Genomic DNA, 27,848 nt, shown 5'->3' with positions numbered 1-27,848 from the left:
TTGCAGTTCTTGCAGAGGGCGGCACTGCAGTTGGCTGCCACATGACCAGACTTGCCGCATGAGCTACAAAGTTTGGGTTGCCCAGCGTAGACAAGGTAGCCACGGCTTCCCCCGATAGCGAAGCTGGAAGGAGGGTGGAAGATGGCTCCCTTACCATCGGTCTTGAGCATGACCTTAACCTGGCATTTGCATGTCCAAATCCCGAAGGCGTCTCTAACTTTGGTGCAGCTCCCAACCTTGTCGACGTACCTGGCAAGGAAGGTGAGCACGTCGGTGACAGGGACGTAGGGGTTGTAGAGATGCACCATCACCACATGGTCCCGTTGCGACGGCAGAGCAAAGAGCGGCTCCACCATCAGGATCTTGATCTCCGGCAGGTCTCTCTTCTCCTCGAACACCTTCAGGAACTTCACGCAAGCTGCCACTCACTTGAACGTCACGTCGAAATATCCAGCACTGGGGAAGTCTTGCAGGGAGTAAATCTCCTCCGTTTCAAATCCACATGCCTTCAACAGGATCCGCTTGATGAAGATGGTCCGATCCATTGGTGCTCCTCCTTCGCTGTCCTTAACCGTGACCCGGACAGGTGTCAGGTACCCCATGGTATGGGGCTTGACTGGTTATAGCCATCACTTCATTACCTTGCCCTGGGAGAACTATGATCGCTGGTGGGGTGGCCTCTGATTCACCCGCCCCGTCATCACCTCAGGCCATTAGTAATCCTGGCGCCATATTTAAAGGGTGTCCCTGCACAGAGCTAACACTCTTTAAAGGATCGGAAGCTGCTGCAAAGTAATGGCTGCCAAAGGAAAGAAGATGCCACCCACAAATTTAGCGACACCTCCCTCAGGCATCTACTGGATGCAGTGGAGGCCCACCATGAAGTCCTCTACCCCCACTTTGGGCAAAGACCAGCAAGCAAGGTCACACATCCAGCATGGGAGGCGGTGGCAGTGGTGGTCAGCACCAATGCCCTGCAAAAGAAGACAGCCACCCAGTGCTGAAAGAGGGTGAATGCTGTCCTCTGTTCCGCCAGGGTAAGTTACTCTTCTCAACTCACACACTCACAAACCAATCACACATCCACGGGGATCTCACTCACTGCCGGTTCAAGGGGCATCACTATTCACTTTCTCACACACACCTTAATTGTCCTGCAGGCTGTGTCCTCATCTCATCCATGCCACCACTCACCACCCACCCATGCCAGGCATCCTTCTCATCTGGCCTGGCAGGCATCCTGCTTACACTCTCTCTATCTGTATTCATGACAGACAAGTTGACACACTACAAGAGGAAGAGGTCGCAGACTGCTGGGATAATACCTGACATCAAGGTCCTCACAAACATGGAAAATAGAGTCATTCAACTGGCTGGCGATGATCTGGACAACTTCTGTGCTGACAGTGAGGTCAGCAGTGCTATACCAATTGAGGAGGGAATACTAATTCAGGCAGGGAGAAATTACTGAACATAGTGGGACTGGGGGTCTGAAATGCATTTGTTTCAATGTGAGAAGTATAACAGGCAAGGCAGACGAGCTTAGAGCTTGGATTAGTACTTGGGACTACGATGTTATTGCTATTACAGAGAGTTGGTTGAAGGATGGACAGGATTGGCAGATAAACGTTCCAGGATTTAGATGTTTCAGGCAGGATGTAGAAGAGGTGGGGGAGTTGCACTGCTGGTTAAGGGGAATATCACAGCTGTACGACAGGAGGACACCTCGTTGGGCTCATGCAGCGAGACAATATGGGTAGAGCTCCGGAATAGGAAGGGTGCAGTCACAATATTGGGGGTTTACTATAGGCCTCCCAATTGCTGGCGGGAGATTGAGGAACAGTTATGTAGGCAAATTTTGGAAAGATGTAAGAACAATAGGGTTGTTGTGGTGGGTGATTTTAACTTTCCCTATATTGACTGGGAATCACTTAGTGCTAGGGGTTTGGATGGTGCAGAATTTGTAAGGTGCATCCAGGAGGACTTCCTGAGACAATATGTAGATAGTCCAACTAGGGAAGGGGCAATACTGGATATGGTATTAGGGAATGAACCCGGCCAGGTGGTCAAAGTTTCAGTAGGAGAGCATTTCGGGAAAAGTGACCATAATTCAGTAAGTTTCAAGGTACTGGTGGATAAGGAAAACAGGAGTCCTCGGGTTAAGGTGCTTAATTGGGGGAAGGTTAATTATAACAATATTAGGCAGGAACTGAGGATTCTAGACTGGAGGCGAATATTTGAGGGCAAATCAACAACTGACATGTGGGGGGCTTTCAAACGTCAGTTCATAAGAATTCAGGACTGGCATGTTCCTGCTAGGATGAAGGATAAGTATGGCAAGTTTCAGGAACCTTGGATAACGAAGGATATTGTGAGATTAGTCAAAAAGAAAAGGGAAGCATTCATAAGGGCTAGAAGGCTGGGAACAGATGAAGCCTGTGGAGAATACAAAGAAAGTAGGAAGAAACTTAAACAAGGAGTCAGGAGGGCTAAAAGGGGTCATGAAAAGTCACTGGAAACCAGGATTAAGGAAAATCCCAGGGCCTTTTAAATATGTAAAGGGAAAGAGGGTAGCCAGGGAAAGGGTGGGCCCACTCAGGGACAGAGTGGGAATCTGTGTCTGGAGCCAGAAGAAATGGGAGAGATACTGATTGAATACTTCTCATCAGTATTCACCAAAAGAGAAGGACTCAGGTTGATTTGTCTAGGGAAGAGTGTGTAGATAGCCTGGATCATGTTGAGATCAAAAAAGAGGTGTTAGGCGTCTTGAAGAATATTAAGGTGGATAAGTCCCCAGGGCCAGATGGGATCTACCCCAGAGTACTGAGGGAGGCAAGGGAGGAGATTGCTGGGGCCTTGACAGAAATCTTTGTATCCTCACTGGCTACGGGTGAGATCCCAGAGGACTGGAGAATGGCCAATGTTGTTCCATTGTTTAAGAAAGGTAGCAGGGATAATCCAGGAAATTACAGGCCGGTGAGCCTTACGTCAGTGGTAGGGAAATTACTGGAGAAGATTCTTTGTGACAGGATTTACTACCATTTGGAAGCAAATGGGCGTATTAGTGAGAGGCAGCCTGGTTTTGTGAAGGGGAGGTCGTGTCTCACTAACTTGATCGAGTTTTTCGAGGAAGTAACAAAGATGATCGACGATGGAAGGGCAGTGGATTTTATATACATGGATTTCAGTAAGGCCTTTGACAAGGTCCCTCATGGCAGACTGGTACAGAAGGTAAAGTCACATGGGATCAGAGGTGAGCTGGCAGGATGGATACAGAATTGGCTTGGTCATAGAAGACAGAGGGTAGCAGTGGAAGGGTGCTTTTCTGAATGGAGAGCTGTGACTAGTGGAGTTCCGCAGGGATCAGTGCTGGGACCTTTGCTGTTTGTGGTATACATAAATGATTTGGAGGAAAATGTAACTGGGCTAATTAGTAAGTTTGCAGGCGGCACCAAGGTTGGAGGAGCTGCAGATAGTGAAGAGGATTGTCAAAGGATACAACAGGATATAGATCGGTTGGAGACTTGGGCGGAGAAATGGCAGATGGAGTTTAATCCGGACAAATGCGAGGTAATGCATTTTGGAAGGTCTAATACAGGCAGGAATTACACAGTAAATGGCAGAACCCTTAAGTGCATTGACGGCCAGAGGGATCTGGGTGTACAGGTCCACAGGTCACTGAAAGTGGCAACACAGGTGGATAAGGTAGTCAGGAAGGCATTTGGCATGCTTGCCTTCATTGGCAGGGGTATTGAGTATAAAAGCTGGGAAGTCATGCTGCAGCTGTATAGAACCTTGGTTAGGCCACACTTGGAATATTGCGTGCAATTCTGGTCACCACATAACCAGAAGGATATGGAGGTGTTGGAGAGGGTGTAGAGGAGATTTACCAGGATGCTGCCTGGTCTGGAGGTTATTAACTATGAGGAAAGGTTGGAGAAACTCAGATTGTTCTCACTAGAGCGACGGAGATTGAGGGGCGACTTGATAGAAGTTTACGAAATTATGAGTGGCATGGACAGAGTAGATAGTCAGAAGCTTTTTCCCAGGGTGGAAGAGTCAATTACTAGGGGACATAGATTTAAGGTGAGAGGAGAAAACTATAAAGGTGATGTGTGGGGCAAGTTTTTTACGTGGAGGGTAGTAAGTGTCTGGAATTCGCTGCCAGAGGAGGTGGTAGAAGCAGGTACAATAGTGGTGTTTAAGAGGCAGCTTGACAAATACATGAATAGGATGGGAATAGAGGGATACGGACCCCGGAAGTGCAAAGTGTTTTAGTTGACGGGCAATATGATCGGCGCAGGCTTGGAGGGCCTGTACTTTTCTTTGTTCTTTGTTCTTTGATCCAGCAGTGCAACATCCATCAAACAACCATGCTGTGAATCAGTTCCCCTGTCCCCTGCCATGCACTAATTATCTTTCCTTGCTTTCGCAGACACATCTGGGAAGCAGCCGAGGGGTCCATGACCCAGGTCCTCGACTCAAGCCCCAAAGAAACCTCGGAAGAAGAATCTGATGACACCCTAATTGAAGACCATCACAGCGCTCACCCACACCTTCCAGCAGCGGAGAGACACACGTCTCGGTGGGACCTAGTTCTACAGTAGCCTTAGGATAACAACCTGGCGAGCACATCGCACTGTCTGATCCACAGCAGGCAGTGGCAGGTTTCTGGCACTTGGAGGACTGCTGGAGGCCAGAGGTCTGCTGAGCCAAGTCAGTTACTGAACCTCTGGGCTCGGCCAATTGCTGGAGCTCTGGAACATCAGGAAGGGATTTCTGTTGCACTCCTCAGATTGTAAGGAGCAATGGAGGAGTCCATCCACCTTCAGTTTGAGGTGATAGCGCCAGCATGCCAACACACCATGGTCAACACTGGTAGGATGGCCGCAGTCCTGGAGACCTTGGTCCAGGACATCAGTCCTGCACTGCTGCACAGGCTGAATTCCACCGTTGACGTCATAGCTGGTCTCCAACAGTGTCAACGCAAGAGGGGTGCAGGCCAGCTCAATCTCACTTTGGTTTCCCCATCTCTTCAAGGAGTCAGCCAGGGGCCCTCGGGTACACATAGGGATGGGCATCAGCAGGTGTATACCCCGGGGCCATCTACCCAGGTGACTCTAGGAGTATCCGGCCCATCCGAATCCCCTCTTGCTGTGACCCCAGCAGCTCCAGCTCCACAAGCTGAGGAGGGTGCCTCTGCCGCACAGCAGGCCCCAAAAGCAGGCCAGGGCCCTCCAGGTCTTGGCCCTCCATAGTACACCAGGTAAGGTCATCACAGGCAGGGCATAGCCGTCAGCAGGCTGCCTCCACCTCCACTGTGGATATCAGGAGAGCACCATGACGTAGCAGCAGGGTTAGGAAGGCTAAGAAGATGCAGTTGCACAGCCGGGTATGGGTGTTAATCACTTGTACATACTGTTCACTATTGTAAATAAACTCCCAAGAATGTCTCCTTGCCTTTGGCTCCTTGTTATGATAAGCAGTGTCGATTGTGTCGCTCAAATGTGAAACCTTGGTTCCTGCACAAGATAAAGCCTCTTCCCTGTGCAGTGTGTAACCTTCAGACCAAAGTGATGATCTGGCCTCACACTCCCTGGACACATTACTGATGCCTGCACCTCAACGGTGCTTGTCATTGCTGCCAGAATGACATCGGCAGCATCACAGAGTTCCATCATTCTCTCGCTCTCTCAGCACCTTTGAGGTGGGGCTGGCCCCCCATCTTTTCAGTATCTGTGACCACTGATGCTGTGCTTCTGAATGGGTCAGATGCTAAAGGCAGACAAAGGGTCAACTGCATTTCAAGTTTCATAGCTACATCTCCATGATCTGACACTGATCACAGAATGCAAGCAAACTGCCCTCAGCCAGACAGGAGTCAGACATTCTCAGAGGCTATGTGAAGATCTATGGAGTGTGCTCTCTGCGTGTCATCATCCTCCTGGAATCTAGGGACTATTAAGGCCTTCGCTGTGTCTCCATGACATGAGCCTGAGCACTTAGGGTATGTGCGCTGCCATCAGCCACACAGGAGTCAAACATTCACAGAAGCTATTTGAGGATCTATGGAATGTCCTTTCTGCATGTCATCATCCTCCTGGAATCTAGTGACTATTAAGGTCTCTGGGGCACACAGGAGTCAAACGTTCACAGATGCAAGGTGAGGATGTCAGGACTGTCCTCACTGCATCTCATCATCATCCTCCATGAACCTTGTCTGGCCAGTGCAATGGCCTCATCGCCGCATCCTCACCTTTGAGGACCTCATCACTGTTACCCCTTCAACAACCTCCTCATCGGAGGATACTTGCAGCTCCTTCATCTCCTCCTCAGCTAGGTTCTCCTCCCGTTGCAGCACCAGGTTATGGAGCAAGTGACGATGATGTGCGATGCCCTCTGGGGACTGTCTTGCAGTGCTCTACCTGACCTGTCGAGGCAGCGGAACCTCATTTTCAAATTGCCTATCGCTTGCTCCACCAAAGTCCAGGTTGGGGCATGAGCCTCATTATACCATTGCTCTGCTGCAGTCTGAGGTCACCGCACAGGCATCATCAGCCATGTGCTCTGTGGGTGGCCCTTGTCCCCAAAGAGCCAACACTGCAGTCTCTCTGGACCCTGTAAGATGTCAGGGATCTGAAACCTGCTAAGGATGTCGGAGTCGCGGATGCTCCCTGGGAATTGTGCATAGACCCGTAGGATGTGTTTGTGGTGGTTGCACATTAGCTGAACATTCAGCGAGTGGAAGCCCTTGCGGTTGGCATAGTTGGTTGCTTGTTGCCACAGAGATCTAAGCGCCATGCAAGTGCAGTCGGTGGCACCCTGCACCTGTGGAAAACCAGAGATCCGAGTGCTCTTGCTTCCTGGCTTTCCTGATCCTGGCCGAAATGCATCTTCGTGAAGATGGCGTCCATGACCTCCTGGATACATTTGTGCATGGAGGCTTGTGAGATCCCACAGAGGTCAGCTATGGAGCCCTGCTAGGAGCCACTGACGTAAAAATTGAGCATTGTGGCCGCTTTCATGGCAACTGGCAGTGGATGCCCTCCATGACCCCATGGCGCCAAATCCTGGCATGTGCGACTGACCAGTTCCCTAGACATGCATAGTCTTCAGCGACACTAATTCTCGGTCATCTGTAGGAATGACAAGCGCCATCTGTTGACCCTGGGTCTAGCGAGGCACCTACGAGCGATGGCTCACTGTGGATCTGCAGCTGTGTGCACAGCAGGCCCTCCCGCCCCTTCTTCTTGAGGGAGGTGGTCCTTCCTTTGCCAAGCCAGGCGCCTTCATCGCACTCTTCTTCTTCTGCTCTGGTCTTTGTACGCCATGAGGCATACCGCTAAATCACCAGGCTCCATGATCCTGATGTACTCCTCCTGCAGGATCAAAGAAAGAGACGTGTAGGTTAGCATAGGTGTACTAAGATTCTCTTTTGGTTGAGTCTAAAGGCTCCTTCACGCTTGCAGGAGAGTGCTGGCCACCACCAGCTCATTGGCTGTCCAAAACCCCACCCATTCCAATTGACCAATTGGCAGCAGCTTCAGCCACTGGACTGCAGGCTGTGCTTTCAGCTCAGGTGCAGGCTAACACTGCACAGCTGCACTGTTAGCTCGAACCAAGAGGGATACAGGTCCAAGCCTTAATGAAGAGATTGCAAGGGGCTGTGAGTGCCTCCACCAGTGACTACGCCATTGCCACCTTCCACAAGGGAATTGTACAACTTGCCCAGTCAGCCAGTTGCTCTCTGCCCCCTAAAACGCACAATAATTTGCAGTCTGCACCCAAGGGGTGAAAATGTCTGGAGCATTTGGTAGTACTTTGATGCTCTTGCATTGCTTGAGTGGGCAGAAAAGTTTCAGAGGCCCAACTCCAAGCATGTCAATGGAGCTGCTGCTGAACGGTCGCAGCTGTGGAAGAATGTTCACTTTTGACAAGCTTTACCAAATGCATGGCTGCTTCTCTCAACAATCCTGCCCTCACACCCCAGAATGTGCTTGAGTATTTCCTTCAGTCTGTACTGCCTTGTGCCCCACCCCCGGCCTGATCCACACTGGAGCCCTTGCACACTGAATGCCAGCTGGGAAAAAGCGACTTGCTTGTGCCCTCTGAAAATGTGTAGCACCTATTCCCTTATGTCCTACGAGCAATGCTCGTGAGTGCTGTGCAAGGTTGTGTGCACTCACCTCCAAGTTCCCCTTGAAGTTCAAGTCGTCAGGTGTACGCCTTTTAAAGGCAGTCGTGAAGCATGCCGTTCTGAAGTCACGTCATCGTGGGGCGATGATTCTGGCGAGCAGGGTATATAATTAGATGCAAATTAAAATGACGTTTCTGATATGTGGTAGCAGTAAACATGGTCCGCCATTGACGGGTGGAGCAGACAATTGCAAACTGATTTCATGATGCCGTAAAACCGATTTTTGGCCGTCTTGCCATATTGTCCCCTCCCCCGCCCACCATGACATCCGACACCAATGGGGCCGTAAAATTCCACCCTTAATGTACAATCATACAAGCCTCAGAACCTCTTCGTGAGACCTACTGAACATACAACATACAACATGGTGGCAATTCTTGGAAAGACCCAGAACCTCAGAGAAGCTGGAGCAGAAGTTCAAATGTTGGAAAATTAAAGAAGCAGAATTCTGACCTGACTGAAAGCACCTGAAGTGAAGACACAGAAGAAGATTGCCTGAAAGAAGCTCCATTGCAGAATTGGAAGCAGAAAGTCAGAATTAAAAACCACCACTGTGCAGCTGAGTACTCCACAAGATCTCATGGAGTTCCATTGTGAGTTCTGAGAGATTGCAGAATCAAAGGGCCTAACAGGGGTAAGCAAAAAATTCGGTTCTAAGCCAGGACTAGCTTAGAAAGCTTCAGTGTTGCAAAAAAAGTCAGAGCAGCCTGTTTCTGAAAGAACCGCGGCCAGCCTGGGTTCAGAATCGGTGCCATACCACATAGTAGCCAAGTTCATTGTAAGGAAAAGAAAGCAGAAGGTTTAAAAGCCTCAGTCAAAGCCGGGAATCAAGTGTAAAATGCCAGAAAATCCTCTGATTTTGCAAGGAAGGCCCAGAATAGTTGATTGAGTAAATCAAAACTAAAGGCAAAAAGGTCAGGACCACCATTGCTGGTTTTGGTGAGCACGTCAAGACACAATATGCGTGGGAAGACTCTGAAAAACAGTTACTGCAGTGCCATCTTTAAAACCTGCACAATACTTAAAGTTGTATTCCCCTGAACTTTAAAGCAACCATGGACAACAAATCAACATTACCAGACCAATTTGGACTGAGCCAAGGGCCAGACCAAACACAAAATTGGGGACTTTTGCATAAAGATCTTCAAAATACATGATAACTTCAGGATTAGATAAAAGACAGAAGCTGAACAAGTGAATATACTATTTAATTCACTAGGTCCGATAGCCAATTATATTATTGTGAGGCAAGGAATAAACAAATCCTCGGGTAAATTTGATGAAGTTCTAAAATTATTTGATACACATTTTAATCTAAGAAGCAACAAACTTTAGAGAGAAATTCAACAAATGTGTCCAACAGCCTGGAGAATTGGTTGACTTATTATAAACAAATTATACAGATTGGGTGAAGGCTGTGACTTTAGTGACCTTAACTCAGAACTCACAAGGGACAGGATTGTTGTCAGGGTGGCTGATGATGCCCTTTCCAGACATACTACCAGCCAAGGAAGATCTGATGCTGGAAAAGGCCATCCAAATAGTCAGACACTGAAATTCGTCAATAGTACCGATCTATTTTATGTGGCGAAAGTAAGCCATAGTACAGAGCAACCCCAACGGTCCAACTAGTAATGCAACAAAGGGACAGAGAGACTCCATGCCAAGGAAGGCAATACCTAAACCAACCATGTCAGCACTATGGAGCCAAATCACCTCACAGACAATAGCAATGTCCAGCAATCTCAGCGCAGTGTTTCAACTGCAACCACCTGGGATAGTTTGGAAAGATATACAAAGCTAAGACACCTGGATGGCCGGAGGATTCTGAAACAATTCATGAGATTGAGGTACCACACCAGAAAGAGACCCAACTGTGCTTGAGTGAGGTCAAGATTCCTGGATTCTCTTTTTGGAATGCAGACATCTCAGTAAACGGTCAGCTTAACAACTTCAAATTGGACACGGGAGCTAGTGTTCTGGTCCTCTTGGATAAGAAACCATGGCTGCGAGACCTCTGGCTATGATTGACAGACACACCACTCTACAGGCCTGTAGAACTCCGACTTCTGGTCATAGGCATGATCCTAGAACTGCTAAGATAGGGGGACAAGCAGATATCTGAAGTCTAAAACCAATCTTTTTCTCTCTTGAGCAAAGATGCCTGTGTTGCCCTTAACCTTCTTAAAACTGCAGAAGACATCAAGACAACCTCTGTCATCAACCACGTGGAACTGCAAGTTCCCAAGAGTCCCACAAGCCAAGAGACTCTCAACTGGAACTTCAGCTCTGAATTTTCTTCACTCTTCACAGAGCCAGTTTGTCTAATTCCTTTGCAGATGGCAGAAACTCCTCTTTGGTCAGACCAGCCAAACCTTCAGATAATTACCACTGCACCTCGAGTGGAAGACACACAGGAAAACAACCAGCAACAGAAGAATAAGCCCCAGCCCCAGGCTCCAATGGTTGCTGTCACACTACCTGTAAACACCATGGTACAGAGATTGCAACCTCCAGCCAACACAAAAAGCTGCAAGATGATGCTGAAGCAAGGAACAGGTGACCATCAAGTCACCAGAGTACACCTCAGTGAGGCACACAGATGCACAGAAGAACACAGTGTCGCAATAAAAGCCAAACTACAAGGTGAGCCCACTGATGAGAAACATCCAAATGACAGGGAGAGACACCTTCAACTCTCACAAAAATCACGGTGGACCACACGGAAAAAGAAAGCCGGGTTTGTACCACGAATGAATGGAGTGAACATTCTTTCCAGAAAGGCTGGGACAAGTCGGTGGTCTCTAAGAAGAGCATTTGGGGAGTTGACAAAGAGGTTCAACTTGGAGGAGCGGAAAATGCATATCAGAAGAAGACAACCAAGTTCCAGAAACACAGATTACAACTCAAACTCCAAATCAACAAAAGGTTGTCCAAATCAACAGGGCCTATCACTCCTCTGAATGTGACCAGAACGAGATCTGGAACAATTGTCAAGCCTCCAGACTGTCTGAATTATAAAGTCAGAGACTTGAGGGGGTGGAGAAGGTGTGTCACAATTAGGTAAAGACTTGAGGGGGGTTTTGTATAAGGGTATTTGGCAAAGTGAGGGTTAATGTGAGACTGGGAAACAGTACCGCCCACAGTGATGTAAAATGTCACATGACCCAAGACTAGCGAGTTGTAGACTGGACAGAGACCTGTGTAGAAGCAAGCATGGAATTAGATCATAGTTTGGGCTATATCAACTATATATGTACATAGTTATGTGTTATCAATAACACTTAATGTTCAGCCATACAAGACTCAGAACCTCTTCATGAGACCTACTGAACATACAACAGTCCGTCTCTGATCCTGACCTCGGCAGGGCCCAAAAATTCAATGTATGGATAATGTACTGGAGGTGGGAATTCTAGAATCATTTAAGAAACAATTGGATATTAAAACTAGGGGACTTTAGGGTCTTTCTGATCAATGAACAAAGATGGGCCAATTGGCGTTAATTATCTGCAACTATCTTGCAATTTCTCAAATTACACTTTCTGGTCACAAGTTCTGTCTTGGCAAAATACATATCAAAATGATGATTGACTGCCCAGCATAAGTTAAATTTAAATGTACATGGGTAGACCAAGTGTTTCAAAACATCTACATTTGTTCTCTCTTATGCAGGAAAACAAAAGAGATTGCTAAGAATTTTGAAAAAGGAGTTGGCAGAACACTACACAAGGAGCTGGTATATTCAGACCAAAAGAATAAACACACAAGTTATATTAGTGGTAAGATAATCAAATAATTTTATTGCTGGCTCTTTGCTTCTTTAACTTTATTAATAAAAAGAGTCATTCTTTATGACAGGTGACAATGTGTATTCAGGGTTGTAATTTGTGAACGTAGAGGAGGAAAGGAATTGCAATATGGCCACATCTTTTGGAAGTAATAATAAATTTCACTTAGATTAAAAGATTAAAAGTAATTAATCTGTACTTTGCAATTAGTCACAACAATTGCATTTACATCTGACAAAAGATCAGTGTTGAAGGTAACCTTGAATCTATGAATGTTTTCCCTAGGACTGCCTTGCAATGGACATCTAACAGAGAGAAGGGAACAATATAACCGAAAGCGAAACTCTTAAAAGATTATTTCATCCAGGACCACCTTGGCAGAATCACAAAACACTTTCTGGTTCCCTTATGTAGGACATACAAACATTCAGCCCAGCCAACCTTGACCTGATTAGGTTTTGTTTTATAGACAGTAACATGTTATTTCACCTCCAAGTTAAAACAAAAAGGAGACCTTTCACAGTACAGTTACATTTAAAATAGAATTGAAATATATTGACCCACTTAAAAATATCACATGAAAAGATACAAACATAGAAATGTTATAAGACAATGAAACCAGGGTCTTTCATCTATCACACAGATTTTAGTTGTTGTCTGCAGGTCTTCATAGCTTACTTGTTAAATCTGAGCTTTCTTGGACACATATCCTCTGTCATTCACAACTTTTGGACCCTGCTGAGTTTGGGATCAGATGCGGATGGGAACCAAAAGTACCAGAAATGATGGGCATGCCAGTTTCCTGATTCCGTTCCCAGTGCCAACTATTTTCAGTAGGACGAAGTAAGGGCAGTACCTTGCAGCACTGGGCACTATACCCTGTCAATAGCTGTCAGAGACACTGTAGCCTTGAGCTTCTTTGCTCCTGTCTCCTTCCAAGGATCTGCAGCAGGCATTTGTGACATCTTCAAATGGCTGCATACCACTGCATCCCGCAGGTCATGGATTAACCTTTTTCCACAGTTTTATAATACATTCTTTTCATGACAGATGCAGCCTCACAAGCACAGAGAAGAGGGCTTCACTGCCATCACTGGATTCCCCCAGGTGCAGGGCATCATTGATTACACCCATGTGGCCATCATGGCACCCAGTGACTGCACCAAGTGAGATTCATCAACAGGAAGGGCTTCCACTCCCTTACATTCAAATAGCCTGCAACCACAACAAGAGCTTCCTCAATGTGCGCGCTCTCTTTCTTGGCAGTTGCCATGGCTCCTTTATTGTCTGTTAGTCCAGGCTGCCATTCACGCTTGTTCATTCTATCTCCACAAACTTCGTGGAGATAACCCTTGAAGAAATAGATATTCATCCCTCTCAAGAGCCCAGACAGAAGCACTGAGACAATACAAGCAATGCCACATGCTCACAGGGACAACCTTTAAGCAGGCCATCAATCTTCTCAAGATTTGATTTCAGTGCCTGAACCAGTCAGCTGTCACTCTCCAATATCCCGCTGCAAGGGTCTCGATCATTGTGATGGTTTGCTGCACCCTCCATAATATGGTGAGGCACTGGTACCACATAGCTCATCAGAGGAAGAGGAGGGCAGAAGATGAGAGAGGAGGAGGAAGTAGAGGTGAAGGGGGAGGATGGAGAACGCTGTGATGCCTCGGTTGCACAGTGGTTGGGCAGGGCACGGAGTGTGAAGCTCTTGTCAGGATACCATGTATGCCTGTGATCATTTGATCCAGGAGCGATTCAGCTGAGTTCCTCTGACCCAGGAAGAATGACATGGTATGGATGTCAGCCTGTGGTACCTGTGTAACACATCCAGGCAAGATACAGCCTGGAACATCTAATCACTTATCACCCATGAAGGGAGCACATCTGATCAGAGGCTTTGCCCTCAGTGTGGTGGGACCATTGATTTCCTTCACCACCTCATATCAGTTTCCTTATCATGCCGGCAATGAAAAACTATCTGAGATGTGTGACTTATGGTCTTATTTATACAGTGCAAACAAATGGACATTGTTCTCAGAGAAAGTAAGAAGACAAGTGACCCCCACTCAGTGTTCCATGTGACGTTGTGACCTCCACACTCAGCCACTTCTATGTAATGCTCCCCTTGTGGCTTCAGAGGAAGTGGAGGCAGCCTGTTCACTTGTTTCTGCTAGCGGCTGAGATGCATGTGGCAGTTGTCCTCATCATGGAGTTGCCCCTGGGGGGTGCATCTGCAGCAGTGCAGAGGCAGCCTCTGTTACTTGACCCTGCTGCACAAAGGCTCTCACAGTCAGAGGAGCCATGGACGCCGAGGATTATGATGGTGCAGACATGGTGTTGCATCCTCATCCTCCTTGTCACATCCTCAGCCCTTCATGGGTACACCAGATTCCTGCAGGGGAGCACCAGCTGAGGCACAACTGGCATTTGCCCCAGACATCTCTGCACCAGGGCCACTGACTGCTCCAAGCTACACATTGTAGAATGCAACCTATACATGCCAGAATGTTTCTCCTGCTTCCACTCAGAGTGATGCCACATATGGCTCTCCATGAGATTTGCCCCTCCCTCTATGGAGGAGCTCATGCCCTCCAAGCCCTGAGCCATGGTGGCACATATGAGCTGGATGAACTTCTCCATCCTCTGCCCTTTTACCCACATTGGCCTCAGGGAACTCTGACAAGTGGGAGCACATCTCCTGCTGCTGTTCCAGATAGAGCCCCCTTTTCTGTGACTCCTGAGGTGTTGCACCTGTGCCCAAATGAGCAGGCCTCTGTCTGTCTCTCTTTTCCAATGGGAACTGGCACAGCTAACTCTGCCTTTGGCACCTTCTCCTGCACACAATGCTGGGCCCCATACCCACCCATCAACCCATCAACCGGCCAGACAATCTCCTAGAATAGGAAATTACGCATAGATAATTATGTTGCTCACACTCAGGAACTTGGCCAGCTTCCTTTTGAATGTTTGCAGATTCACTGCAACAACCTGGCAACTTACTTCACAAGTCAATGACTCTCAGTAAAACAAAGTACTTCCTGACATCTAATCTAATTCTATTCTTATCTTATGTTTTGTGAACAAATACATTATCCAAGAGCCTCTCACCCCTGCGCCACTGACATACCTAACATACCTTCTACAGGATACATTGCAGCAACTTGCTAAACTTCTTCAGAAGCTCCTCCTAAACCTGCAACCTCCAACACCTAGAAGAACAAGGGCAGCAGGTGCATGAGAATACCAGTGTCTCTAACTTCCCCTCCAAATCACATGCCATCCTGACTTGGGCATAAAGCTCCATTCATTATTGCTGCTGGGTCAAAATTCTGGAACACCCTACCTAACAGACAAGAGTGCCTTCACCACCTAGTCAACCAACACATTCGCAAACGCAACCCCCTGCCAATGACGTCCACAGCACATGAATGAATTTTAAAAAAATACCTGGACAATCTTCGGATAGATATGGTTTGAACGCTGTAACACTATAATATACAAGCCTCATTAACACCAATGAAGAGCTGAAATTTTTACAAAGAACATCTATTCCTATTGCTGAGGCCACAAGTGGGAGCTGACTCCGCTACAGCAGACAGCAGGACCCTAGGGGCGGTATTTTGTTGGTGGTGGCCTGTTAATTGACCACTGCCAAGGCCACCATCCAACTGAAGATGGCAGCCTGCATCCCCCAGAGCTCTGGCTCAACCAGAGGGTGGGCAGCTCAGTATCCTTAGCATTGCCTGCAGCATAAAGGGGAGGGCATCTTAATGCTGAGAAACAGTCAAAGATGAGTGAGTCTTTCTGAGGAAGTTGGGGTCAAGTAGGCAGGCCTGTGATCAGGGTGACGGTTATCCAACAGCATTGCCTTGGGTGCATTGGCTATTACTATTGAGGGGCTGCTCTGTGGGCCTCCATCTAGGAGGCCACCACCCCCCCTCTGCCCCACCATATATGAACGTACGAAGAAGGAGCAGTAGGCCATTCAGCCCCTCCAGCCTGCTCTGCCAATTAATAAGATCATGGCTGACCTGATAGTAACCTGAAATCTGCATCCCACTTACCGCTGATAACCTGTCGCCCCCCCCCTGTTTACCAGGAATCTATCCTCCTCTGCCTTAAGAATATTCAAAGACTCTGCTTCCAGCACCTTTTCAGGAAGAGAGTTCCAAAGTCTCAGGACCCTCTGAGTGAAAAAATTTCATTTCATCTCTGTCTTAGATGGGCAGCCCCTTATTCTTGAACAGTGACCCCTAGTTCTAGATTCTCCCAAAAGGGGAACTATCCTCTCCACATCCACCCTGTCAAGACCCCTCAGGATCTTATGTTTCAATCAAGTCGACTCTTACTCTTCTAACCTCCAGCAGATACAAGCCTAGTCTGTCCAACCTTTCCTCATAAAACAATCCACCCATTCCAGGTATTAGTCTGGTAAACCTTCTCTGAACTGCTTCCAATGCATTTACATACTTCCTTAAATAAGGTCTTTTTATCGTGTCCACAGACAGTCTATACATGGCCCAGCCATAACTGGACACATTTTTGTGCCTTGTTGTTGAATTCGGCAAGATCTGCAACAGTGCAGGGTTCCTCTAGACATTGCAGGAGATGTTGCATAGTCTGTGGCTCAGTTCCACATTCACAACTTGTCGGGCAGGTTGTATATCCCCATTTGCTTAGTGACACCTTTGAATGACCTACACCAGTCCTAAGTCTGTTAAGGCACTTCCAGGTTGCCCCGTTGCAATTAGCTCCTGGGGGAAGGCTTTCATCTGGTAGAATTTCCATCGCTGGGGGTTGTTCGAGACCGGCGAGCCGGTCTTTCCACAAGGCGATGCGGGCTTCAGATGGGGCTGATTGTAATGGAACAACACTGTTCGTGAAGCTCTTCCTTGACTTTAGGCAGTTGGGTGTAGGTGTATGACCATGTAGAGGGTGCCTCTCATCTGATGTTTGACGGAGTCACTCTTTCTTGCTGGCTACAGTTCTTATATCAGGGGGAGCAATACCCGCCAGGATATATAGGCTGTTGGTGTTTGTTGGTTTTAAACAACCTGTGATAAGTCAGCAGCTTGCATTCAGAACGTCTTCCATCTTCTTAGCATGAGTAGATTTTTCCCATGCAGGGCAGGCATATTCGGCAGTGGAATAGCAAAGAGCAAGTGCACTAGTTCGCAATGTTTTCGACCTTGCTCCCCATTTTGTGTTAGTGAGCTTATTCAGGATGTTGTTTCGTGTGCTCACTTTTGCCTTTGTCTTTTCGATGTGGTTCTTGAAGGTGAGGCATCTGTCAAGGGTAACTCCTAAGTAGATAGGGTGCTCGCAATGCGTCAGTGTTGCTCCACACCAGGTTACTTTAAGCTGGCGTTTGGCTTCACGGTTTCTGAGGTGGAATGCACAAATTTGCGTCTTTGATGGGTTTGTGCGAAGGTGGTTTTCTTCATAGTAGGATGTTAGTCCCTCCAAGGCCTCAGAAAGCATTTTCTGCTTATAATAATTTTATAAAATAATAAAATAATTTTCTGCTGCTCCCTACGCTAGTACCATCAGAAAGCCATCATACAGGTAGCAGAAAAATGCTAAAATAAGGTGACCATTACTATACACAGTACACCAAATGTGGTCTCACTCATGCTGTGTACAACTGAAACATAACCTCCCTACTTTTGTATTCAATTCCCCTCGCAATAAATGATAACATTCTATTAGCTTTCCTAATTACTTGCTGTACTTGCATACTAGCCTTTTGTGATTCATGCACTGGCCACCCAGATGTAATTGGGTGTTAATTAATTAATTAACACCACCCCTCAGGAACCACTGGGAGGCCACCAGGTTTACCTGATGGTCTCCCCATGCAGCAGCAGCCTTCCCAAATGCCAGTAAAATGCCTGTAGGGGTGGAAGGTGTCCCTGAACTAGGCACTTAATTTCCTCAATTGGCCGCCCAATAGGCAGTCTTGCCACTGAGATACCCACCACTGGCGATATGTCATGGCAGCAGAAAGACATTGGACTTCCTCCTGACACTGTTCCCCACCATATTGCCAACCCTCCGGCCTCCCGGCCCATTTCCAAAGAGCTGAAAAAATCCAACCCATAAAATACAGCAGTTGGATTGAAAACGTGACTTGTGATGTTATGTCAAGATTTCTGCATCATTATAACCTACTTGCACAGAAGTGGGAAGGCCTTTTCAGTGTTCAGCATCATTTGTGGGAGAAAGGCTGACAAAAAATAATTTTCTGCTGCTCCCTTCGCTAGTACCATCAGAAAGCCATCATACAGGTAGCAGAAAATTCTGCCTAATGAAAAACTGGAAGGTTATGTGTAGCTTGTTTATATGGTAATTCCAACTCATATGCTTCTCATGATTTGCTTCAAAAGACTACATTGGTATTGAATCTATATTAGCATTCATTATGGTCCCCTTTTCTGGATGATGATGGGAGATACAGTGATTCTGAATCTTGTATGCTTGCTAGGTTGCTTCAATGATAAGCAACTAAATCATTTCCATACTTCTTCAGAGTAAAATCTTTAAAGTCTACTGAACAGAATCATCTTGGTTGGAGAAAACACAAAGTAGGAAGAGCGTTCCTCGGCACTCTCATCATCGTGATCAATAAATGTCAGCTCCTGATAAAATATAAAATAACCTTTTTATTATGTTCTCTTTTGCAGCTCCCTGGTACAACAAATATCTAACAGCAAGAGAACCTCTTGTTCTCAACTTCAATCCATTCATCAGTATGCACCTTGACCCTAAACCAGAATATAATAATCAACTTGTTCGAGCCACAAATTTGGTCATCTCAGCTTTAAGATTTCTCAAAACACTGAAGAGCAATTATTTGACACCAGATATATTTCACATGAAACCAAAGTGGAGTGAGACTGATACATTCAAAAGATTGATCAGCTTGCTTCCCTCCAGAATTTCTTGGTATGGAGCCTACCTAGCCAGTGCTTATCCTTTGGATATGTCTCAATATGTCTGTCTGTTTAACACCACCAGGATCCCTAAGCTGAACAAAGATGAACTTCTGACAGTGGAGCAACCCAAGCATTTGCTGGTGATGAGAAATGGCAATTTTTATGTGTTTGATGTGTTGGATAACTGTGGTGATATTCTCCATAAATCAGAAATCAAGAAATGCCTTCACTATATCCTCCAGGTGGATAGCTCTCCTCCCAAGTTCCCACTGGGTTACTTGACAACTGAAGACAGGGATACCTGGGCAAAAGTGAGACAGGGTTTGGTAGATCTAGGAAATACAGAGAGCTTGCACCAAGTGGATAGTGCCATTTTTTGTCTCTGTCTGGATGATAATCCGGTTGAGAATGAAACTGAACTCACCCACGCTATGCTCCATGGTTACGGCACAAATCGCTGGTTTGACAAATCCCTCAGTTTGATCATTACTAAGAACGGGGTATCTGGCATTAACTTTGAACATTCCTGGGGAGATGGTGTGGCTGTGTTGCGGTTCCTGGAGGAGATATTTAAGGACAGTACAAAAAATCCAGCTATCAGCCCCAAACCAGAGCCAACTTCATCAGACACATCTGCAGCTGTCAGGAAACTTGAGTTCAAGCTGAACGAATCAGTGCAAGCAGCAGTCAAAGCAGCACAGGAGAAATTTGAGCATCAAAGAAAATCCTTGGAAGTCGAACAACTAGAGTTTCGCAAGTTTGGAAAGAATTTCATAATCGAACAGAATTTAAGTCCAGATGCAATTGTGCAGCTGGCCTTTCAGATGGCCTTTCTCCACCAGCATGGGAAAACTGTTTCTACTTATGAGTCCTGTAGCACTGCTGCCTTCAAACACGGACGCACAGAAACTATTCGTCCAGCTACTCTTCCTACCAAACAGTGCTCAGTGGCCTTTGTTTATGAAAGGGGGAAGCACAGCTCGGAGGAACTGAAGAACAGGATTCACAGTTGTTCCGAACATCATAGGAAGCTGCTGATCGAAGCCACCTTGGGTGAGTCACTGCGCAATGTTAACAGAAAAGACCATACAGGAGATCACAATAGAAGATTAAGGGATATGGAATTAGGGAGATGGTAGCAAACTCGATTAGGAGAAAATGGAGAGCAGGAGTTAAGGGCAATTTTTCTGAGCGGTTAACCCATGGGGTTCAGTTTCAGAGCCATTTCTGTTTACGGTGTATATTAATGATTTTGAAATAAACCTAGCGGGAGTGGTTTCAAAATGTGTAGATGATACTAAGATAGGAGATATTGTTCAATCCTTAGAAAACCAAAGGAAGCTGCAAAGTAAATGGCCTAAAATATGGCAGACGGAATGTATTTTCAGCCACTGTGAGGTAATACATTTTGGTAAATAAAAAAAAGCAGTAATTGTACTATGAATTGTTGGTTACATGTTATGGATGAGCACGTGCTTTAGAGCTACAGTTTCAGGTTATTAAAGGCAGTATTTCAGATTGATAAGACAATAAAAAAACAAATGGAATTCTAAGCTCTAGGTAAACTTTTCTGATTCTTTACCTCTTTCTTTCTTTAAGAAGCTCCTTAAAACATACCTCCTTGACCAAGCTTTTGGCCATCTGTCCTTATATCACTTTATTCGGCTCGGCATCTAACTTTGCTTTATAATGTAATGCCTCGGGACGTTTTATGTTTTATTACAATAAAACAATATAAATAAAAGTTGTTGTTTTATCAAAAGTTATAGAATACAAAATTAAGGGCTTATGATAAGCCAATATAAAACTGTATAAGACAACTTGAAAATTGGGACTTTTCTATTAGAACAATGCAGATCATGGGGTAATATGACATACGGTTTAAAATTATGGGAAGATGGAATAGAGTAGAAAGTAACCAACTATTTCCAGCACTTGAGGGATCTAGAACGAGGGGCAATGGATAAAATTGGGGACTGGAACGTCAGCTTTGGTGGGGTTTGTAAAATAGCATCCATTATTCACCTGATTGCCCTTTCCAGTCAATTAATAATTTCAAGGCTAAGTTGATTTAAATAAATAAAACTTAGAAATTACTGTGAGTGATGTAATCATACAAACACCTAACACATTTGCATCAAATTTCTGTCCCTACTATTTCAAGGAGAAGTTAACCCTTTTTAAAGTAAACAAATACCTCAATTGAAATAACAAATGTGAGAATTAAACATTAAGCACATTAATCATTTGCACAGTAATATCAATTACTATAATCACTTATTCAGCCACATGTCTTTTGTACCTGAACAGCCTTTAATGGAAAATGCAATGGGCCAGAATTTGCTTGCAGAATAATGCCAAATTTAATGCACACATTGTTATTAATGAGGAAAGGTCAGAATAACAAGTCTAACTAATGGGGCATGCCACACAGAGCCCCACTCCAGCAGATAGTGAGCCATTAGAAAGAAGAACCAAAAACATTTGCAACCTACTTCATGCAAATCACCCGTAAATTTGAAATTACACTTCACCATTTTTGTAATTATACTCTGATATATTTGACCATATGTTTCATATTCATTAACTAATTATAAATTGATTTTTCAATTAATCTGTAGGCAATGGATTTGATCGACATTTGTTCGCAATGCAGTGTCTGGCAAAGGCCACGGGTGTGTCTCTACCAGAATTTTACCAGGATCCTGCCTACATCCAACTCAATAATATAATCATCTCAACGAGCACATTGAATAGCGCAGCTGTTGAAATTGGTGGATTTGCGCCGGCCACACAGGATGGATATGGCATTGGATACAACATTTATGACACCTGGTTTGGATGCAATCTCATTTGGTATGGTAACAGAGAAGGAAATGAATTCCTGAAATGTTTGAACCAGAGTTTGGATGATATCTTTGATGTTCTAAAAGGAAAACCTCTAGTTTAATGGAGACATCTTGTATGCGGAGGAAGTTTAAAAAAGTATTGCATTGTTATTTGTAAAGCAGTGCTATTTTGAAATGGAATTAAAATATGAATGTATGTAAATACATAATTTATTTTCTTATCGTTCTCTCAGCATACTTTGTTTCAATTTGTGAACATTGATAGTTACTAATTACATATGCCCTACTACAGTCTGGATGATATTTTCTCCACAGATCCATGAATGATGTTTTCAAAGTAGCTTCAATGTATTTTGATTAATAAACTAATAACATAATTACAGATTTCTGAAGCTATGGTCACTGTTACTGACATACTGGAGCCAACACACTGGATTAAATTGATAATGCAATGCTCTTCTTGTTAAACTGTAATTGCTTGTAATAATAAATAGTTGTCAAAGGGATATACCTATGTTTTAAATACGCCAAAACTCCAGATCATTTTCAGTTATTGTTAGGGTTTTTGAAAACCTGAGTGTCTGTCTGGTAATCCATCATCTGCTTGACTATGGCTACCAGGTTTTCTCTGGCTCCTGGTGGGATTGACTCCAGCATGATGAGACCACTTACTGAACTCAACAAAGATATCCTAGCTGGTGACAAACCAGGCAAGCCTTATAATCTGTTGTGTGTGAATTTTCAGCGTAAGAGAACTGTAACATATATTATGCACAAATTTACTGTTCTCAGACTTTAAAGCAAATGGTCAGGTTTTAATCATTTTGACAGCTAATAGATCTTATTAAAGGTCAATGTTGAAAAATTCCCTTTAAGAGAATAAATATTATTGAAAAGCCATGTTGCTTCCGTATTATCAAACTAATAGTCCCAGAAAATTCTTATAAACTGGCTAGATAAGGCAGATGATATAACTAATGTTGAACTTAACCCTTAATCTGTTAAATAAAATGTATAGGATTCTAACTGCCAAATTTTTGTTCGTTATACCTTTTCACTTTGTTTTTGCATCTAGCAGACTTTAGAGTGTAGACAATAAAAGTTAATGAAGGGTGTACTCAGTAATTCTTATTTTTTTGTACCATCTTTTGTTAACCATTCACTTTAGGCGTCAGCTTCAGCTCAGTGGTAGTACACTTGGCTCAGAATCACATATACTGATTGACATCCTTTCACTGGGTGCACTATTCCACCGGTAGATACTCAGATCTAGGGGTCACCTGGCCTAAGAAGGGCTCCAGGTTGCTTGGGACTTTCCAACTAGGCAGAAATTAAGCATCATTCACTCTCAGGGAAAAGTGCCCCATTGATTCTCCATCCATTATTGGTAATGCTAGTGGGGGAGAGGGTAAGGTTACCATACCCCTTTTGGGTGATGTATCTTATTTATGCTGGCAGTAAAAATTGTTACAGCTTTACATGTAGAGGAAAGTCATTAGTTTCCAAGAGGCATGCCTAACAGCCAGAAGAGACCATCTTAAGGGGTCATAATGACAGCCACTGTAGCATCCTGGATTGCTGCTCAGAATAGATGCAGAAACAGAGATTGTGTTTAAAAAGTGTTCATCTGGCCTGATGTAAGTTTTTCTAGCACTCAACCAATAATATGGCTTTGGCAATGATGTAGCATATTCAGGGTTTAAATCCCAAGTTAAACTAGGCATTTTTATTTGTTTTAGGAAATATATTGGAGCAAATATTAATCTCATTGCCTGGCAGCAATTATTTTTTCATATATAATTTTAAAAATGCATAAACACAATAATCATGATGCATGCTAACCAATGATTTTTTTGTCATATCTTCTACAATCAACTATTCCCTTAGAGAAGTGAAAAACTACCTTTGTGACAGGAATTGAGTGAACATTGTATAACCAGGATTATACTCGATAACTTTCACTTTTAGTATGAGGTCTCAAATTTAAATATGCGATATCAACTGATCATGTAGGTGATTTTGTGTAGGGCGGGCATCAGTTTATATTGTATTGTCCCTTTTAAATGGAACGCCTAGTTTCTTTATGATGGAGCTCAGCCGTGCAATTGTTGTTCTTATTGTCCAGTTAGCATCCGTGATTATTCAAGTGTTGCCAAACCAAGGCTTATGCTATGATTGTACTATAGGGCAGGGCAAGGAGGCAACCCCAAGTCTACCTCAGGTGCAGTGGGGATCAAACCCAACATTGTTGGCATTATTCTGAACCACACACTAGCTGCCTCGCCAACTGAGCTGACCAGCCTCCTTCCTGTACTTTAGGTAATATTCAATCGCAGAGATTGGACAGGGAAAATAAGATCTGTATAAAGCAAATATTCCAATTAATATTACTTAATTTTTGATCCAAAATCATGGATCCAATAAGCCCTGAGACATTCACATCAGTTTGCTCAACCCACTTGGAAACAAGGCGCTGTACCAAATTTGGTGGCTCCAGTAAAGCAGTGCACACAGTGAGAACATTTAAAGTTGTATTTTAATAAGATGCATATCATAAGATAGACGGTTGAAATTGAGTAATAAAGCTTTCACTCTTTGTCAAGGATCAAGTTGCCTTAAAAGACATGAAAGCAAATCTTAGAATCTTAGGTCGACATTTCAACGTTGATGGGCCATAAAGCTGACACCATCTTATCAGCTACTTTTTATACGCCTTGCCCAATTCTCCCACCCAACTATTGGGTAGCATGTATAATGGCACTCAATCCAATGCTGTAATTTTTATGCATTAACTGAAGTTGAAAGTTCTGCACTTAAAGGAGTACAGTACCTGAGGAAAGAATACCTTACACCTATAGAGGGTCTTTCATGTCCTCAGAACCGGCCAAACTTCACAGTCAATAAACTACTTTTGAAGGAAAATTCTTGCTCAACTGACTGTAAAATATGACAACCAAAAGTGCACAAAGAAAGGTTGCACAACAGGGAATGCCATAAATGACCAGTTAATTTGTTTCTTGTGAAGGAATAAAAGTTGGGTAGGACACCAGGGAAAGCTTTCCAGTAACAAGGGCTGGGTTTTTATGGGCTCCAGGAAGCGAACTGGGAGATGGTGGCGGTGGAGGGGTGTGGGGGTTGGGGGGGGTGAAAAATCATTTGGGAGGGCGGGGGTTGGTGTGCCCATTGCCTTCCTGTCACTGGCACTTTACCAATGCGGAGAAGATGACAATGGCCCTCCCATCCTGAGGACAATTGACAGCCTTAAGAGACCAATTAAAGACTGCTTCCTGTCTCCAGTGTTATTTTACCAGTGGCATATGGGCACTTTGCCATGTGAGCAGACTGCTAGGTAAACCTTGATGGCTTCCCTGCGGATCTTAATTGGGCACCCTGTGGCAAACAGAGGGTCCTCCCTCACTGACAACAAGGGTCACTTCCCCTCCGCCCTCACATTGATTCTCCCTCCTTTCGCTGCAGTCTGCCTGATGGGTCCTGGTGAGCCCGACCCCATTTGCCTGGTTCTATGGCTTCCTCCATCATTGCTGGTCCTGTCTAGTTGCAGTCTCAGCAGTAGCCACCGCTCCCCATAGCACTGCTGGGACTGCAGGCTGCTGGTCCACCAACTAAGCAGCTTGTGGTGGGGGGATGGTGGGTGGGTGGTTGGTGGAGGTTGTTGGAATCAATTAATAGCCCATTGTACATAATATTGGGTTAGGGCTCCCATAATTGCCTGAGGTGATGTTGCCCCTGACTTTCCACATAGTGGATATGGCCACTGCCAACCCGTATAATCCTAGCCATGGTGTCTTTCACATCTATCTGAATATGTTTAAAATTTCATTAAAAAAATTGCACTTCCAGCAGTACAGGCAGCATTCCTTCAATACTGCACTGTCAGCTTGAATTATGCTCTCAAGGTTCTAGAGCAGGGCGGGGTGCCCATCAAGCAGGCTGCTTTACCCTGGATGGTGTCGAGCTTCGTGAGTGTTGTTGGAGCTGCACTCATCCAGGCAGGTAGAGAGTATTCCATTACACTCCTGACTTGTGCCTTGTTGATGCTGAACAGGCTTTGGTGAATCAGGAGATGAGTTACTATCCGCAGAATTCCTAGCCTCTGACCTGCTCTTGTAGTCACAGTTCAGTTTCTGGTCAATAGTAACCCCCAGGATGTTGATAGTGAGTTTCAGCGAAGGTAACGCCACTGAATGTCAAGGGGCGATGGTTAGATTCTCTCTTGTTGGAGATGGTCATTGTCTGGCACTTGTGTGGCACGAATGGTACTTGCCACTTATCAGCTCAAGCCTGAATATTGTCCAGGTCTTGTTGCCTTTGCACATAGACTGCTTCAGTATCTGAAGAATCGCAAATGGTGATGAACATTGTGCAATCATCAGCGAACATCCCCACTTCTGACCTAATGATGGAGAGAAGATCATTGATGAAGCAGCAGAAAATGTTTGGGCCTAGGACACTACCCTGAGGAACTCCTATAGAAATGTCCCAGGACTGAGTTGATTGACCTCCAACAACCACAGCCATCTTCCTTTGTGTTAGGTATGACTCCAACCAGTGGAGAGTTTTCCCCGATTCCCATTGGCTTCAGTTTTTCTGGGGCTCCTTGATGCCACACTCAGTCATATGCTGCCTTGAAGTCAAGGGCAGTCACTCTTAGCTCACTCAGCTCTTGATTTCAGCTCTTTGTCCCAGTTTGGACCAAGACTATAATACAGTCAGGAGCTGAGTGACCCTGGCAGAACCCAAATTGAGCATCACTGAGCAGGTTATTACTGAGTAAGTGCTGCTTGACAGCACTGCCATGATACCTTCAATCACTTTGCTGATGATCGAGAGTAGACTGATGGGGCAGTAATCAGCCAGATTGGATTTGTCCTGTTATTTGTGGGCAGGACATACCTGGGCAGTTTCCACATTGTCGGGTCGATGCCAGTGTGCTAGGGGCATGGCTAGTTCTGGAGCGCGCGTCTTCAATACCATTGGCGGAATGTTGTCAGGGCCGATAGCTTTTGCAGTATCCGGTGTTTTCAGTCATTTCTTGATATCACATGGAGTGAATCAAATTGACTGAAGACTGGCATCTGTAATGCTGGGGATCTCAGGAGGAGGCCGAGGTGTACCATCCACTCAGCATGTCTGGCTGAAGATGGTTGCAAATGCTTTTGTCTCGTCTTTTGCACTGCTGTGTTGGGTTTCCCCCTCACTGAGGACGGGTTCAAATCCTACCACGGCAGCTAGAGGAATTTAAATTCAAGTAATAAATCTGGAATTGAAAGCTAGTCTCAGTAATGGTGAACATGAAACTAATATCAATTGTTGTAAAAATCCATGTGGTTCACTAATGTCCTTCAGGGAAGGAGATCTTACCTGGTTTGGGTTTCATGTGACTCCACAGCAATGTGATAAAAGCAAAATATTGCAGATGCTGGAAATCTGAAACAAAAACAAAAATTGCTGGAAAAACTCAGCAGGTCTGACAGCATCTGTGGAGAGAAAGGCAGAGAAGAAGAGTCATATGGACTCGAAACGTTAATTCTGTCTTTCTCTCCACAGATGCTGTCAGACCTGCTGAGTTTTTCTAGCAATTTTTGTTTTTATCCCACAGCAATGTGGTTGGCTCTTAACTGCCCTCTGAAATGGCCTAGCAAGCCATTCAGTTCAAGGGCAACTAATGATGGGCAACAAATACTGGCCTTGCCAGTGACACCCACATCCTATGAAAGAATTTTTTAAAAATTCTGTACACTTGCCATCCTCAATGTTTCTTCCAATTGGAGTTCAACAGGGAGGAGTACTGATTCATCATCAGCTGAGTGGGTGGGGTGGTGACGGGGGGCGCGGCGGGCAGGTAGGTGGTATTCATGTGGTTCAAAGTCAATGTTGAGGATTTGCAGGGCAACTGGGAGTTGAATGAAGGAGACAATTCAGCCCAACTCCATCATATAAATCCATCCAATCTAATTACCACAATTAGCATTCACTTGACAAGTGAGGTGGAATGCAACTTAACATTTCACACAAAAGGTGACCTATGACTATGCACAACTCCTTCCGT

At 45.0% G+C, this 27,848-nt stretch overlaps 1 protein-coding gene across 1 annotated transcript in view; it reads left to right on the top strand.

Annotated features, from left to right (window-relative positions):
- LOC144691166 (carnitine O-palmitoyltransferase 2, mitochondrial-like) overlaps positions 1–22,153 on the top strand; it is a 30,820-nt gene extending 8,667 nt beyond the window's left edge. Inside the window, exons 3-5 of the mRNA XM_078559234.1 lie at positions 11,873–11,979; positions 18,678–19,982; positions 21,551–22,153. Coding sequence (XP_078415360.1) covers positions 11,873–11,979; positions 18,678–19,982; positions 21,551–21,879 — 1,741 coding nt within the window. The 3' untranslated portion in view covers positions 21,880–22,153. The remainder of the gene's footprint in view (positions 1–11,872; positions 11,980–18,677; positions 19,983–21,550) is intronic.
- The last annotated feature ends 5,695 nt before the right edge of the window (positions 22,154–27,848 follow it).

Source organism: Cetorhinus maximus, chromosome 2 (assembly GCF_964194155.1).
Source record: "Cetorhinus maximus chromosome 2, sCetMax3.hap1.1, whole genome shotgun sequence".
NCBI classification, from domain to species: domain Eukaryota; kingdom Metazoa; phylum Chordata; class Chondrichthyes; order Lamniformes; family Cetorhinidae; genus Cetorhinus; species Cetorhinus maximus.
The sequence above is the reverse complement of the archived record's forward strand: the minus strand, read 5'-3'. Positions and strand labels throughout refer to the sequence as shown.